Source organism: Zonotrichia albicollis, chromosome 8 (genome assembly GCF_047830755.1).
Source record: "Zonotrichia albicollis isolate bZonAlb1 chromosome 8, bZonAlb1.hap1, whole genome shotgun sequence".
NCBI classification, from domain to species: Eukaryota; Metazoa; Chordata; class Aves; order Passeriformes; family Passerellidae; genus Zonotrichia; species Zonotrichia albicollis.
In genome coordinates this window covers 8,476,652-8,494,311 of record NC_133826.1, presented here as the reverse complement: position 1 = coordinate 8,494,311, position 17,660 = coordinate 8,476,652, and the positions used below count along the sequence as shown (strand labels likewise).

General features: G+C 41.5%; 1 protein-coding gene and 1 long non-coding RNA gene across 2 annotated transcripts in view; one reads left to right on the top strand and one right to left on the bottom strand.

Annotated features, from left to right (window-relative positions):
* TRABD2B (TraB domain containing 2B) overlaps positions 1-17,660 on the bottom strand; it is a 259,936-nt gene that overhangs the window by 15,658 nt on the left and 226,618 nt on the right. The window contains exon 6 of the mRNA XM_074545840.1: positions 4,753-5,022. Coding sequence (XP_074401941.1) covers positions 4,753-5,022 — 270 coding nt within the window. The remainder of the gene's footprint in view (positions 1-4,752; positions 5,023-17,660) is intronic.
* On the top strand, positions 2,865-16,405 carry LOC141729836 (uncharacterized). Its single transcript, XR_012581276.1, has 3 exons — positions 2,865-5,618; positions 14,490-14,692; positions 15,331-16,405. It is a non-coding gene; the product is annotated as an uncharacterized LOC141729836 (long non-coding RNA).

Genomic DNA, 17,660 nt, shown 5'->3' with positions numbered 1-17,660 from the left:
GGCCCCAGTGATGGAAATTTCAAGCTCAAAGCTACCATGTGAAGGGAAATCATCTGACCACAATTTACCTGTTAGACTTCAAAGGTGTCTAGGTCTCCTCTAAATAAAAGCAGTCTTTTCTTTAATGAAGTTAAGTACTGTATTTCAGCACCATGTGTTGTGAAAAGGAAGCAATTTGGATTAATTTACTGAAATTTACCTTTCAGATGCAGTTAAGTGGAATTAAAAGTTTGTCTGAGTTGACAGAGTTCTGTTTTCCATCACTGCATTGTCTTGAAAGAAAGGATAACAGACTAAGTGCTTAAATTCCATCCAAACTGATAAGGTTCACTCTGTATAGGCAAACTCAGTGTAGTTTATTACATATTGTCTCCCTTCATCCATCACTGCTATACATTTTTCCCCCTAAAACAACTGCTTCTCCAAAATAAATTGATATTTGTGATGTTATTGCATTCATCTGGGGTTGAATAGTCTGCACTGGGCTATCAGAGAGCTGCCATTTCTACTTACAGGGAGAATTCATTTCATTTCCCACTAATGGTAGCTTTTGCAGGGCTAAGCTTACATCTGGGACAAAAATTTTTTTTCCTCTTCTGAGAACAATTCTTTGCCCTTAATTTCTTTCCTGCTGAAGCATGTGTGTCCTTACCCTCTTTCCAAACACCACCTTCACCCAGATCTCTTCCTTGGCAGTGAGAATTAACTTGCCCATTACATCCTTTCTACTTTTTTTTGTTCCCACCACTGTACTTCTCTCTTTCACATCCCCTAGCTGCCATTGCTCCTTCCAAACCTCACCCCTCCCATAACACCCTCCTAGTTAATAACTCCCCTCCCTCCTTTTTCCCAGGAGTTTTCCTCCCTCCTTGCCTTAGGTCCCAGGATAACTCCCCCCAGCTGCTGGGAGAGGTTCTCTGTTCTCCTGGACTGGTTTTGTTGGCAGCCTTGAACCATTTGCCTGCTACAGCAAAGGTGCAATCCTGACCTGCCCTCCACTGACCACTCTGAAACCTCACAGGCATTTCTCTATTCTTTCAATTAACTGAGCATCTCACCATGAAAAGCCAGTGCATGATCAGTAATTAATTATTTATATTACATGGGGAAGCCCAGCTAACACAGTGTCAACAGAAACAATGATACTCTGTATGCCAAACTTCAGCCTTGCAGCCTCAGGGTTTTGTCTCCCCTCCCTGCTGCCCCAGCTGGATTTTGGCTACGGGAGGTAGCCAGGGTTTGAGTCTTGCCTAAGTTCAAATTTCTCCCAAGGACAGACTTCAGATCTGCACTTTTCTGCAAAATCAAGTAGTTGAAGAAAAAAAATCTTGCTACTTGAAATCTCCATTCAATTTTGATTCTTGACAAGCCATTTCAAACAGAAACTGCAGTCAGGCAGGACTTTTTCAGTTTGTTTAGATTTTGGGGGAAGGAGGCAGAAGGGAGAGGAAACCACACATTTCATCAGCATTTTTTATTTTTTAATAGCCTTCAGTGCAGCCGATTACCCAGGAGATCAGCAAATCTTAGCTCTGTGAAAGACAGGGAGGAGACAGAGCAGAAGCTTTCTCATCCTCCACAGCAGTACTAAGCGTCCAACACACAAATCTAAACACTGTCCACCCAGGGGTGCCAACTCAAATGCCTCAGCTGTGAAGACAGAACAAAAAGGAAAGGACAATCTCCAAGGTACAACTGAAAGTAAACACTAATAATGATGTGTGGCATTAAATGATGACTCATTTTTCACAAGGCCATTGCAGATTGTAGCCATAACCTTGGATCAGACCCGAATGACTGTGAGAGCTGAAGTCTTAGTGGAACCATTAATTATGGATTTCCTGGCTTTTATAGGTTGGAGTCAGACCTTTGATGTTCCTTTAAGATTGTTCTCCTGTGTTCATTTCCTTTGTTTCTCTGTTGGTAGCTTAAGAAAACACCCTAAGATTTCCATGGAAGTGTATGAGATCGCCTAGAAATGCGTAGTCCATAAAAGCCCTGCAATTCATGGCTCATAAAGTCCTCTAATCCATGGTCAATAAAGCTTTGGAAAAGAGCTGTATGAACCACAGTCATTTCACAGTTCAATGAGGTTCATACAGGAATCAATAACCTGGTTTAAATTTGCCTGGATTTGTCCTCCACCTGCATATTTCTCTTTGACTTTTCAGGTTGAAAGGCAGCTCCAACAGCTGAATCCTGGGGACTTTGCATGGAAACAATGAGCTTTATGCAGCTTTCCCCCAAAAGCTGTAACAAAGACCTAAATCCCTCTACTTTGTCTCAAAGGTGAGCAATTCAAGTTTCAGGTGACAACTGGTGAGTTAGGGAACTGGAAGAACAGCCATTTGGAAATACAGGGCCATAGCTCAAGCTAATACTAAATGCAGAGACTTCAGTCCATACAGAACATAGGGGACTCCAACTGAAGTGTAGGTAACTGCACAATGGATTTTTGGGTCAGGCCAGAGCAAGAACTCCCTAGTACTCCAATTACCTTTCAAAAATGAGCGCTAAGTCTCCCTGCTGAAACATTACTGAGGCAATGCAAAGAAGTCCACATTTCTCTCCTGCACAGGTAACACTCTATTGCCTGTGTGATCAGCCACCCTGCTTGTTTCCTCCCAGAAATGATCACCATACAAGGTCTGGTCACAGACACACATTTGTGCTCTTTTCTTGCCAATCAGAAAGGAACCAGTTGGAGAGAACTCACTGTTTATTGCTTTGTGCAGGGTCCAGCTTGCAATTAATGCTGATGAAACCCAACTGCCAAAAGCACAATATGCAGCAGCTGGTTTATGAAAGTTGAGACCCCATCCAATTTATGGGAAAACCAGAGCTGGTTGTGAGTCTCTGATTTAGTGAACTTGTATTTTTTTGTGTTTTGTTTTGCTTTGTTTCCAGGAAAACACCAGAAGTTACTCCAGAACTGCAGAAGCACTAAAACCATCTGAAAACACTAAGGCAGGCTTCCCTTCTTCCACCAGCCTTTCCTCATTCCTAGGCCTGTGATCTCCCACTAATATCTCCCTGGGATCTTTCATCAAGGCAGGCAACACACAGTGTCTGGTTCGTCACCAGCGTGGTGGGAGCGGAAACTTGTGTTTCCTCACCCCAATCTCTACCCTTATGAAATGGAAATAGAGGGATAAAAGGCTTTGATTCAGGTGAAATCTCACAGGAGCACACAGCAAATAATTTAACTCTAACCTTCAGAACTACATCTTAAATCCCTTTCCTAAGAACATTTAATAAAACCAGCAAAATGCACAAAAACCATAAGAACCACCTTAAGCTCCCAACTGCACATTTCCACTGCCAATATCCAATATCCTTTCTGGATAGATAGGGTAGAGGTGGGAAGATTGTGCCCAAGTGCCAGTCTCCCACCAGACCTATTTAAACACCTTACTTGTACAACACATGGGGAACTTGACCACAGACCTTTGTGGAATGCTGGGACACCATGGGACACCACAAGTCAGCAGCCCCCAGGCAGGAGGACAGAAAAGTCCCTTGTATTTGAGGCAATCAGCTATGGGGAACAAAATGTCACCTAGTTCATGCTTAAACATCCTCTGTGGAGGGAATCCAAGCACTGAACACACACTTTGAAAAGAAAATACATGAATCCTTCTTACAAGGCTGGCACAGACCTCAGAAACAGCCTTATTACATTAAGATTAATATGCACCACCTTAATAGCAACCCTTACATCATTCACCCTGAGAAAACAATAAACTACAAAAAATGAGGTAACTGCTCCATTAAAAAGAAAGAATAAAAATAATAGTAATAATAATAAAAATCTGAAAACACAAATATGTGAAGCTTTTTTCCTTAGCAAAGAGAGAAATCTCTGAGAGACTTTCAAGGAATTTAGGTGCTATGAAAATGGGAATACATAATGCTCAAAGACAATTATTATATGTGTAGGGGAGCAGCCAGTGCCCAACATATTACTTAGTTCCTTTTACTTGTTAGAAGATCGATAAACATTGTGGGTGTTTATCTGCCCATGATTTGGTCTGCATAAAGGCACTAAGAGCTTTAGAGGTAGAGAATAAATTGCCCAGGAATCCTAAAAGCACACATTGAGAAGCCCTGGTCAAACACGAAGGCTCTTATTCAAACATTGAATGGGAGTTTTTAACCTCAGACCAAGACTGGAATAGCCATGGAAAAGTGCCAGCCTCCATTCTTCACATGGAGGATTTAGTTAAGTATTTCATTTTGCTTCAGTTTGCTATTTTCAATGCAGTCTGAGATGTTAAAACATTTCAGCCCCACAACACAGTTAAGAAGGTTGAAAGTCAAATTTGTCAGAATCTTAAGAACTCTCAAGAATATTCTGTATGGTTGGAAAATGGGCAAGACTTTGTGATGAAAACTGCTGGTACAGATAGGAAAAGAATTATTGGAAGAAAAACAACAAGCACAGAGTATTTTCTATTGTTGCTCTTTTCCTGTTTTTCAACCTGACAAATCTTCGTTTTTGTGTATTTTAAATATTTTAAGCACTAACTCTTTTTTTCCTCTTTACTTTTTGGTCAAACATGCCTATGAACACGCCTATTTTCCTCCTAGCTCTTCATTAGGCTACAAAAACATCACCTCTCTCCCTGTGTCTCCCAGTTAGCCTTTGTCTGACCCTCCCTATGGTCTAATCAGCAAGATCTGGGATCTGCAAAGAGCACTGAGTGAGGAGCCAGCAGGAAGAGGACAGGGACCAGAGCAGTCATGACTCACCTGTCTTCTATCCGAACCCAGAGGTCATTGAACTGCCTCTGGCGATGGTGCTTGTGCTGCTTCTTGTGCCATTTCTTCTGCCTGCCAAACTCCTCCAGCTGGCTGATGCTGTCGGGCAGCAGGAGGTGAGGAGACAGGCTGTCTTCTTCCTCCATCTGCTGTGGCTTCAGGGAAGGAGATGCCAGTGGGACCTGCTCAGAAAGCTGGACAGGGGGCAGGGCTGTCACTGAGAGTCCCTCCAAGGCTGGGCTTGTCTTTGTTGTCCTTGAACTGCAAAAGATAACATTTAAATATGAGTAAAGGAGGAAGGGTGCCAAAACAAAGGTGAAAGCAGAAGACTGCGCTGCTTGGTGGGTGTCCCTGACTGCTGAGAAGGTGCACAAGCCTTTGCTCTGGGGCAGCAATAAAGACAGCACTGGAATTTCATAGGAAGCTTTCAAGTAAACACTTAACTGAAAAATGGGGAAAAGGCAACAGATAATCTATTGCTGTTTTCTGGTATTTTAATGACTTCTTAGAGGCCTTAGAGTCTGTGGTAGGGGTTGCCTTCCCTGCTGGGCTGAAGGTCAAATGACAAAACTAGCTCCAAGTTGGCAAATAACTCTCTTTGAGGAAAACAGATACCTGAAGAGAAGCTGATCTTAAATTAATAAATTATCTCATTATCTTTTCTTTTTTCATCCTGTCCCTTTCCCCCCCTCCCCAACTTTGGATGTCATCTGTAGGAAACAAGTCACTGTTTTAACTGCAACAAGAATTATATCTCCTCATCCAGTCAGGACTGGGGAGAAGGAAGCCTAGGCTGATGATAGAACCGTGGAAGCTTGGCAGCTGGGATAGGATATGTGAGACCTGAACTCCAGCAGGTAATGAAGAAAAAAGGGGTAAATGACCTTTTCAAAGCCTCCTTGAAACAATTCTGCCAGAGCTCTTCAATCCTGTCTGAAGTATTACAACCTATTGTACATGACTGAATGATGCAGAAAAAGACCTTTTATTTTCATCTTCTAGAGTTTCACTGATTTTAGAAGAAAGTCAATATAAACTCTCTCCTTTGGTAGGCAGCCATGTGAACTTATTGGGAGCTAAGATAGCTGAAACAAAAAACTAATAAACCAGGACTGACATAAAGTTATTTTTCACCCCTAACTTCAGTAGAAGTTCATATTGAGTCTTAATTGCAAGAAATTTTCCTGTCCCTGGGATGGGCCAATGAGTTGTACATACAGAAAATGGGAGAGAATTAATAGGCAATATGAAGCTGTGGTCTGCAAAACTATTTCTATTACATGGATGCTATGACTTTTATGACAGAAACAATTAAAGCCACGTGAAAACTTTTGCCTCCTGAGTGAAACCAGTAAGACATTTTAATGAAAAAGTAATAAAAAATCCTAAACTTCATTGGTGACAATGTACAAAATGTGCCGCAAGTGAAACCACATGTTTCATTTATGGAACATTTTGTTCTTTTCCAAAAAAGTCACATCTACTACTAATGAAAGCTTTTTTTCTTTTTGACTTTCTTGAAGTCTGTTACAATACCAGTCTTGATGGTCACCTCTATTTCCACCGCATTGTGTTTCATCCAAAAGTCTTTCCAATATCTACTGATAATTAAATATTGTTACTATAAGACTCACTAGCAAATACTACAGTAACCTTGTCACTTGTAGCCAACATTCATGAAATTCTTAGAGATCATACAACAGATAGAGGAGAAAAAGAAAGTTTTCTAAAACTAGTTCTAAAATTCTCCGTGGTTGATTTTATTAATAAAACACACAAGAAAATACCTTTTTTTTTTTCTTTTCCCAATCATTCAGACTCCCAGTGAGTCCTTTCCAAACTCACTCATACTCACTCCCTGCTCTATTTTATATCACAGATAGATCTGCCAGTTCTAAATTTTTACTTTCTTTCATGTTTCATGTTGAGGGTGAATGTTCCCCAGTGCTGCAGTTTCCTTTGAGAGTTCTTGGTGCTTTTCAAAGCCTTTAAGAGTTCCTCAGCTATGGCACAGGCTCGTGGCTGAAGCAAAGCCATCTCCTCCTGACTCACGTAAATGAAGAGGCACTCACAGGCTTGCACTGGGGGGGTCTCTCAGGCCACAGCAGAGAGTTCTTAATTTTTATCCAACCATGATGGTGGGTCAGTGAAGTACCAACATCCAAATTCAGCCATTTAGCAGCTTGGAGGATAATGCAGTTAGAACTTGGACGGGAGAGTTTAGGCAGGTAGGAAGGACCTGGACCAAGCACCTACAGACACCCTGTGGGTGCTGAGATGGCAGCAGAGACCAATGGGTGGCCAATGGAAGCCACTGGAACTGAGCTGTAGCCAAGATTTCTGTTTCCATTGAATTCCTTCTCTGTGCCTCATGCTCTGATCCGTCAGCAACTCCCTGAGATGCTGCAGGCAGGAGCAGCCCCATGTGCCAGCTCAAGGCTGAGGCTGCTCTTTGATTCCTTGAGTGGTCTTAGGGATATCTGAACACGTACTTTCCACCTTTTAACACCTACTATTTTCTTACATGTGTTTACCTTGCTCTGAGCTCCCCGTAAACTGGAACCAGTAGAGAGGTGTTTTTATGGGTTGAGATTTTACAAACCACTTAAGACGACTGGCAGCTCCCTTCTTATTAAAATTAATGACTTTGGGCATCAAAATCCCAGTGGTGGCTTTGAAAGTTTCTTGCTTAATTGTTTCCACTACCATCACAGGAGCCACAGGTTGTAAACTTGATATTTCAGAACATTCTTTGGGAAGAGAATAAATAAACACTGGAGAAACGTTAAAATGCTGTAACCTAAAGAGGGTTATAAACCAACCACCAGCATGTTAGAGTCGAGTCAGGGGGAATAGAGCCACTGTGGCAATTGCATATTACATTTGGTTGATATTCATTCCATTATGCGTGCACTAATATTTTTTAAATTATTAGTAATTGCTAATTGCACCAAGACCTAAGACTTTTGAAAGCTGTATGTTGATACATGTTTGCTCCTCTAAAAGAAAAGAAAGATTGTTTTAAACTGATTTAATAATCCAGTTACAATAATTATACTATATTAACATAAAAATAATAATTACAATAAAAATAAACAACAAATATTATAAAAATATTATTAATTCATTATAAACCTGGTTCTTTTCATATAGGACTTTCATTCTACAGACATTCTGCCAGAAGGAAAATCAAAACAGAATAGGGATATGTAAACCAAATATATATTGCAAGAATATTTGAAGATGTTAATTTAATGTAAGAAAGATTTCCTGTAAGATAGTAATTTCCTCATTGATTTCAGTAAAAAAATTATTAATAAAAAGTGCTAGAATTTATTTATTAATTTTTATTCTGGATTTTCCCCCTAAAATATAAAGGCAAAAACCTGCCATCTGCAATGGGATACCTGGACAATCGATCTCTGCATTATGTGAAGCTTTACTGTTAGATTCAACTGCTCATTTCATGGACTATTTCGTGCCTTTCCCCTGGTCTCAGTCTCTGTGCACTCTGTTAGCACAGCTGCACTGTATGAAACCATGGGGATATAATGGACTTTTTTTTCCATTCCTTCACTGCTGCTGAGACAGCTTTTTAAGATACATAGTTATTTTTAAAGTCAGGGAAAAAGCAAGGCCAGTTTTCAGTTTGTGAGGCCACAGTGCCTTTTCCGAAGAAAGAGTGAGAAAGTACCACCCAAATATCTTGGTCCACTGAAATATCTCAGAGATTTTTCATGAATAACTTGATACAATTCCAGGCTTAGAGGTTCCACCCATTTTAAATGTATCATTCCCACACAGGGTGGTCTTGGAAAAATGAAAATTATTTCAGGCCCTTAGGTGGGTTTTTCTCATCTCTGACCTTAATTTCCTTCCCGGGGATGTGCAGTCCTGCAAAACAAGTACTCTAAAACAACCAAGCCCAAATAAGAAAACGCTGGAGTCTCAACAAATATCCTATGTGGCTTGGTCCTAAGGTACAGAAAGCAGTGAAAGCAGGAAAACATTTATTCTTGCTGGTTCTTGAAAACGCTTAATCCACAGACAAAGACCTCTGTGGTTTTCTTTCACTTCTGGTGAAATTTGCCATCCTTTTCTAAATCTTTCCAAGAATTAAAAGAACAAAACAAAACATGTAAGTTGTTTGGACCGAGCTGGATGCTCCATTAGGCTGTCTCAGCATTTCTCTCTCTGCCTTGTGGTCTGCAGTGTCACTCTGTGCTGGCACTGACCACGGACAACTGACTCATCACTGGGATTTGTTGGGGCTATTGAGTGGATCTGGTCAGAAAAATTACATTAACACCATGATGTCCTGCAATATATTGTTTCCATAAATTCCCAGGCTTAAAACTGCACAGGTCAGGCAGGGCAGACCCCAGTAATGCCTTTGCCCCTGACCTGCCTGAGTAACACCAGCAACGTTTGGATTGAGTCCCATCAAGCTTCCCCATGGGCTTCCACAGGGCCAGGGAAGGACTTGCCCTTGCTGTATGCCTTTGCTAATGATACACATCTTCCAGACAACGAAATCATCAATCTTATTTTTTTCAGCAATCTTGCGGTAACATCTCTGTACCCTCAGATATGAGCAGAATCTTCTGAAATCCCAGTCTGCCAATTTGTTATTTGCATCCTGACTTTGCAGCATGAGCAATGGAAAAGTTTTGCTCAGAAGACTGCCATGCTTTGCACAGGCTTCCAAGCACAGCAACATCACTGAGGTTTTCTTGCTTCAGTTCTCAGAACTGTCAGACAAGGGGAGATTTTGTTTCATCAAGAGAGAAGCTGTGGTGATAGCAAGGAATGTGCGATGCTGCAGCTTCATCCTCATGCCACTGTTCCTGGGATGCAGCCAGCTGATGGTCAGACAGTGAGTTAGAAGTGTTTTAATGTGAATGGATTCTCATAAATTCCAGTTGGGGTGTCTTTGTGAGGGCAGGAATTCGTCAGCCACTTGCACACACCCTTGCTCCCCTCACCACAGGCCACAGAGACCTCTGCTCCTGGCTCTGCTTTCCCTACACATCTCTCTGAGAGAGTCATGCCCCTCCCCAAGATGGGCACCACAAAGTCCTGTCCCATGAGAGGTTTTGCTTTTTTTCCCTTCTTCCATACTAGGATGAAGCTCAGACTTTCAAAGCTCTTGGGAGAGAAGCAAACAAAAGAACAGAAAAGCAGGCAGAAATCCTAACCCACCCCAGCACTGCTCATAGAGCCTCCTTCCAGTGATGGAAACTGTGGATTGAGAGCACACTCACATAACCAGGTGACACCATGAACATAATGTCCTTCAAGATGAGAAGCATAAATATATTTTACTGCAAAAGAAAGTAACTGCAAAGCAGAGATCAGAGAGTTAAGATTCTCCCCATACTTAAACTTTATCTGAGCTGCTTCAGGCTAAGTGCTGTAAATTACTCTGGATGAATTGGGCTCAAGAGACAGCAAAAGAGAAATCCCTGATTACTCCTGTGAAATCCCTGATTATTCTCTCACCTGATCAGCCTAATTATAATGAGGTTATTTTATTTAGGATGTAGTTGCCTTAGGCCTGTACACTAAAGTTAAAACTTCTTAACAGAACTTGGAAACAAAATTGTTTTTTCATTTTTTTGCACCATAGTCAACTACATCTCATGAGCACTTAAATTAGGTTAAGTAGTTAAATTAGATTATAGTCCACCCCCAACTTGGATGTGCTCTGAATCTATGTCAGACTATTTCTCTGGGAAGAATCACTGTTGCTCAAGAACTGTAACCTTAGTTTGAAAGCACATTTAGTCCTCAGTATACACACGTATATATGTACAAATCTGTGCATAAATGAAATGAAAAGTTTGTGAAGATATTCACACAGACTGTAATGGTTTCCTTCCCACTTTGAGAAACTATAAAGTAAGAGGAATAAGTAAAACTTTTTTTATCTATTCTATTTCATTAGAAATGGAGCTGGTCTAAGGCACAGGAGAAGAAATGTAAACTTTCTGCACTTGAAAAGCTGAATTTGCTGAAAAAAAGAGGGCAGCTGTAACATTTGTAACGTGTCATTTCCACATTTTCATGTGAATTCTTTCTGAAAATTCATAATGTTTCATTTCAGCATTTTATGAACAAAGCTTCTAATTTTTTTTAGTCTTCTGTTTTCAAAGACTTACATGCTACAAAGTGCCCTTTTTTGTTCAGAGATTGATCTCAATTAAAAAGAAAAACCGAACTAATATATAAAAATGACAAAACTCAACAAAACCCAATTCCTGCCTTCAAAAGCATCCTCAAAATGTTCCATTTTAAATTGCTCTGAACTTATTTTCCCTTCTTGATTTTTTGGTTCAGTTCTTGAACTGAATAATCCTTTGTTTATGAATCTTTCATGGAAACTCTGAGAGCTGCACGCTCCAGCCCCAGAGGATGGGCTGTGCCCTCAGAGGAAGGATGGGTTGACCCTCCAGTCTTGTTTCCATTTTCCACATAAATAGCAAATAAGAACCTTCTTTGCTCATGGCAGACAAGCCTCACCTCAGGCTCTATTCCCTAAATCTCCACAGTCTTATTACCACCAAACCAATTTAGTGCTAAGCTATTTCTGCCTGGGTAGTTCAGCTTAAGCAAAATATTCGCAATATGGATACTTCTGGTGCCTTGCTGTCTTATGGAAGTGATACTTAAAGCTCCTTGGATAGAATCCCTATCCCATAGGTCCAGATGGGGTTTTCCTGCTCAGGCATCCTGGTTCAACATGGGAGCACAGAGACATGCAGCTGTCCTGGGACACCTGGAAGTCGCCTTCACAGAGGAGAGAGAGGCCTTCACATTCAAATTACAACTCTGTATGTCCATGCAGCACCCAAAGGTTTGCTACATGAAGTTAACTAAAATGTTTTATTGTCTTATAATAAAATTTTGACTGCTGAGTTTGCAATGAATTTTAAGAAGCTGACTGACAAAAAAAAAAACCAAAAACCAAATGGGCTGCTAGATTTGATTCCACAGTAGAATTACAGCTAATATACAACTTTATATCTTGCTCATTTACAATCCAAATTGAATTCTGCTCCCAGATTGTTTCCACTGAGAATTAGTTTCCCTTTTTTGCTGGATCCTCCAGAGAGAACATGTATCTGCAGCAGCCCATATTCTTTATCATATCTCAAATATAAAAGCCCTACAGAGACACAGCTGAGCAAGGCAACAAATGCTTAGCTTGAGGGACTACAATCTTTTCACTGACTTCAGACTGAAACTAAGGGCAGATTATTCACTGTTTGCCTGGTGCTGTTTTCTGCACTTCCCTCTGATGCTCTGGAAGTTGAGTCCTGGCTGAAGTGAGGTACTGGGTGGATCACAGATCTGTGCAAGGACAGCAACTTGTGTTCCTGAAGTACCTTGCTCAGTCGAGGCCCTTACAATTGCAAGACACAGATAACGTGGGCTCCTAAGTAGCTGCTATCACCAGAAGGAGAGAGACACAGAGCACTTAAATCCAGCAGCAGGCATAAGTGTGGAACCAAAGAGCCATGAGAAGACCACATCTGCAAGAGACTCCACATTTCTGTGACACTAAATCCACTTTTCTTCTCAACACTGCAAAACATCTGATCTGCTCAGCCACTGATGGCTGCTGAGCTAAATAAAGGAACACAGAGGCACTCTGACTTTCTCCAAAATGTTGTTAGAGCCCATTGGCCTTGCCCATATCACAGTGCCTGAGTGTTTCCAAGAAAAGAACAGGACAGTTGTCAGAATCCCTATTCAGGCCACACTTCAGCCTGTCTGCAGGCATTTTCACTGTACAGTAATGGACAGAGCCCTTGAAACGTGACGAAGTTTGGAGTTCTCCCTCCAAACCCCACTTGCTTTAATGTCTAATGCTGTCCTGTCAACTCTAGACTTCACATAATGTCTCTCTATGTATTATTCTCACATCACAGAGGGTTCCCCCTCGGTATCAAGTCATGCTGATGGAACTGCTTGTATCAAATACTCTTTCTGTCTGACAAAGCCCTCCTTCACTATAATTCTTCATTAACAAAGCATGCACATTGCTGCTGAAACCCAAAGGAAGAAAAGAAGGTTTTATGAGTTTGTTAATTGAAACTTATGAGATCAAACCTTGAATATCTAGAATATATCTGAGGCCATAGGAGAGACTGATTTTTAATGAACTCAGGTAAATCTCACTGTCTAGTTACAAAGAACAGGCTCCAGGTCTTCCTTCCTTAAAACAGGAAAACTTGCACTGACCAAAGAAAAAATCTCTCCTTCACTGAAATGTCTATGATTATTATTTTTATTGGTACACTTAAGAATCCCAGAATTAAATAACGCAGTCATTAAAGAGCTCCATCTCAGCAAGCTGACAGGCAAAGGGTGTGAGACAATGACAACCAGTACAAAGGTGACAGCCCCTGCAGCCTCCCTCCCTAACTCTGTTGGAGACCTCACTGCACAGGAGCTCTAGGGGCTCACCTACCTCCACTATATGTGCATATCTGTTTGTTTGTTTGCCCTGAAATCCTTCCTCTAAGTGCCCGTTGTCCGAGGGGTATCACAGCTGAGTACTTGTAGCACTGCCTAGCTATGGTAAAACATGTAATATCACAAGTGTAACAGACGTCAGAGACTCACCAGAACTATGCCTGGCATCTGGCACAGGTTCCAGCAGTCACATTAGCTTCTTATCACTACACAAAGCTGAACACTGAGAGTGACCAAACTAGGACTTCTCATGAGGTGGTGCTGTAATACAGCTCAAACTGCAGGGAAGCCAATGCTGTTGAAATGATGCCCATGTGAGATGTTTTAATTAAAACTGCAGGACAACTCATCTGTCTCTCTCTCTACAATGAGACTGAGAGCTTGGGGCTGCCCCACAAGCCTGTCAGTTCTGAACAGAAGGGGAGACTACTCTGCCCCTCTGTTGGCTTCCTTTTCTAGTAAGAATTCATCTGACAGACAGTTGGAACTGAATTATCCCACGTAGCACACAGATCAAAAAAAAGGACAAAGATCAAAAAAGAGTGTATGCCTTATTTATGTGCAAATAAGCATGATGGAGTCAGGCTTTATGAGGAAAGCCCTTTTCTATACACCGCAGTTGAACCTATAGGACTCCTAGACCTCACAGGTCTGTGGTTCACAGACTGACCAGGGCTTCTTGGAAAGGCAGGAGAGGTAAAGAAAGAAGCAAGTGGAACAGCGATTCCCGTAATTAAAGAAGAAGGGGAAAAAATAATCAGTCTCCAGCTACATCACCTCATTTAAACCACTTCCGGTTGTCTGTGGATTTCAATTGATGCCTTTCTCTAACATGAGTGGGAATTGCTGACCATTCGGCAATGACTGCAATCAGTATGAATGCTTGAGTAGATAGAAATTGTGCTAAATTCATGGCTGCATTTGTGAAACAAACAAATGAAACCCTTGTTACCTCTGCTTTCTTTCAAGTCTATGTCCTTTCTCCTTAAGGGAAATGTTTCTAAAATTGCCTCACAATTTAAAACCTCAGTGCCTGCTAAATGTCAACGGAAGCTGCAATTCCCACCTAAAACTTAATCTACATACAAATTTGATACAAGTGCAAAATTACCACTTAACATTAGGAAGAAACCCCATTCCTCTCAGAAAGCAAGATGATTCCTTTGTCACAAACTGAAAAGCAAGGTTTGTTTTGATAAAATGGTGGCAAAAAGTGAATCTGTATCTACTGCATTCCCTGACTGCAGGTCAACAAGTGGAACCACACGCTGCTTCTGGGAAAAGGTCCTCAGCCTAGGAGGCACCATGGAGGAAGGAGGGGGCACCCAGCAAAACCAAACTGGAGTCAGAGGCGGAACACAATGAGGTCCTTCACTCCTACCAGGACAAGACAAGCAGAGGGAGAGCCACCCACGGACCTGGACCAAACCAGCATCAGTATTACCCCAAGGTGTTATAGAACTTTGGTTCTTAGCATTGCTGATTTCAAAAATCAGCTTTTTCTCTCTCCAAAGTTCATGGAGGGACTACTGGATCTTCCTTGTGATGGAATATGATGCCTTAACTCTGTGGGTGTCAGGAATAATTCCTTAAAATTACTTAAAATGCCACAAATGCAGGCAATGTTACAACCTAAACCCACTACAGCAGCAGAGATTTACTGCTCTCTTTGTAGAATCACAGAATTGTTTAGGTTGGAAAAGACCTTTGAGATCATTGAGTCCAACTATTAACCCAGCACAGCAATGTTCACCACTAAACCATGTCCCCAAGTGCCACATGTACGCACCCTTTAAATCCCTTTAGGGATGGTGACTCTGCCACTTCCCTGGTACCCTGTTCCAATGCATGGCAACCCTTTCTGTGAAGAAATTTTTCCTAATATCCAATCTAAACCTTCCTGGCACAACTTGACATCCTTTCTTTTTCTCTTACTGCTTGTAATTTGGGATAACAGACCAACTCTCACCTCAGTAAAACCCTTTCAGGTAGCTGTAGAAAGCAGTAAGGTCTCCTCTGAGCCTTCTCTTCTCTGGGCTAAACAACTCCAGTGAGTTTATTTCTAGCAATGTTTTCTTTCCCTTTCAGAAATCAGGAGAAGACAATACCACAAAAGTATTTGAGATCCATGTTTATCCACAGTGGATTGGGATTTACATTCCAGGGGTATAATGAACCCAGAGACGCAAAGATGTGGGCGTACAACATTATTACATCCTTGAAGATTATCCCAGTTTCACTCAATAATGGAACCTCTCCTTAATGACTCTGGCATGGATATGAACTATAGCCTTTAACAGACTACATGCCAACAGAAACCAGCAACTCTGCCGAGGCTTTATCGTTTTTCTTCAGTGGAGGGGAAAAGTGTTTATCTGGGAAGCGTTTCACATCACGGACAATAGGAAACTGTTCAGCTTTCCACAAATAGTCTGGTGTGCAACTTCCAAGCACTCTCCAAGGAAAACTTTGGAACACTAGCCACGTCTTTCCAGCAGGGATTTCATGTAAAGTAAGTAATGCCCCACATCCTTCATACTGATTTATTCCTGCTTCATCCTTGTTTCCAGGGGCTGTGCTCACTTCAAACACAACACAAGACTCATCTCTGAACGTGCACTTTGATCACTGGGGACTCCAGATTGGTATTGACCCTTTAAACATAAACAGGGATGTGCTGTCCTGACAGAGGAATTTCTGAGACTGCCTTTATTTTTGCAGGAGTAATGTGGAAATGTGAAGCTGGGGTCATATGACAGCAGATGCAAATCTAGTTGCCAGACAGGCACTGGGCACTAAAGCACTTGGAGCCTGTCTATGACTTTGCTGCTGAAGCGCTACAGGTTAGCAGGAAAATGTTACTATTCCTGAGCTGACTGGAAATCAATGGAGAAAGACTTCAGTGTGCTCTTTCTCACAGATGAGAGCACCAAATTGGGTCTTTTCCACTGCAAGCTGCCACCAACAGAGAGAGGCACTATGGAATTGTGAACTGCTCTGATGTTCCATAAAGCAATAGGAATGGGAAATATCCCAAATTTAGTCCTTCTGTCAACTCTGGCTCCCAGTAGGACCAAATGTTTTCTTGCTGAAGTGACAAGCAATTGTTTTCTTGCTGAAGTGACAAAAGTTACAAACATGGTGGGTGTAAATTGAAAAATTGTGTACTATGGTGGGGCTACATGAGGCAGACAGATGGGCATAACAAGGCCAACAGTGGCCTCGAGGGAGTGAATCCTCCAGGTGCTTCTCCTGACCAGCAAGAGCCTCTGACAGTGGCAGAAGGTCCAGTTTTCACAGGCAGAATTACTGTATCACCTATAGCTGCCCACCTAAGCTAGAGGTCAGTGGGGAGGCCCATGCAGTTCAGTTTCTGCCAGATACTCCCTGTGCCCCAAACTTTCTAAATTTTCACCTATGAATCCCGAAACTGGATTACTGTAGTCATGTGTTTTTAGCAATCACGACTGGAAGAAACTGTCTTTATTCTGGAAGTTCTTCCACCATATGACCGGACAGCAACTGTACCTACATCCATCTACAGCATCTGATCCATTTTTCCTCCCTCCTGTTTCTGTTCACAGGTCCATTTTTCATTCTTCCTGGAATGCAGAGCATTTTGGGAGTATGGGTGGGAAACCAAAATCTTTCAACATTCACTAATAGAAATTTTTTATTATTAATTAACTTTGTGGGAAGAAAAGAAAAGAGAGAGAGCTGATCTTCTGCTCTGAAATCATGAATCACTGTGGAAGAGAAAACATGTCCTCTGAGGTACCTGAGGCCACTTCAGACAGAATGAGTGACTGAGCTGCTTCTTTGGAAAGTCCTGAGTCATCAGACACAGCAGTTTAATCCCCAGGAAATGGGAAACACATTGGCATGCATGTTCACTTGCATGGAGCATGAGGTCCAGAGAAGGGTGAAACTCCAAAGACTCTGGAGATCAGCTTAGCTTGAGGAAGGATTTTAAAACCTAAATGCTTCTCTGAAGTATATCTGATCTGGATCTGGGTACTGTATTCCCAACACATGATTTCCTGGATGAATTAAACTCTTTGCAAACTTTACAGATTGCATATGAATTTTCTTTGACTTCTCATAAAAATGATTCAATGATCATGACACAAAAATGCATTCTGGCTTCTAAGGCATTTACTGTGACAAGTGCTTCATAAATTCACCATCCTTAATTTACTGTTATAAGAACTTATTCTTTTTGGCATTCCTGCTCCTTCTGCTAGCACCTAACTTGGAGGAGGCTCATATACATGGATCTCAGCCTGACTCTTCACCATATTCTCCCAAAGGGACACACACACACAGTCATTTAGGAACCAAAGCTGGGTTGTGGCCAGAATGAAGTCACCTGGCTTGGCTGAGATACCATAAGTTGTTAAAAATGAGACTATTTAGCA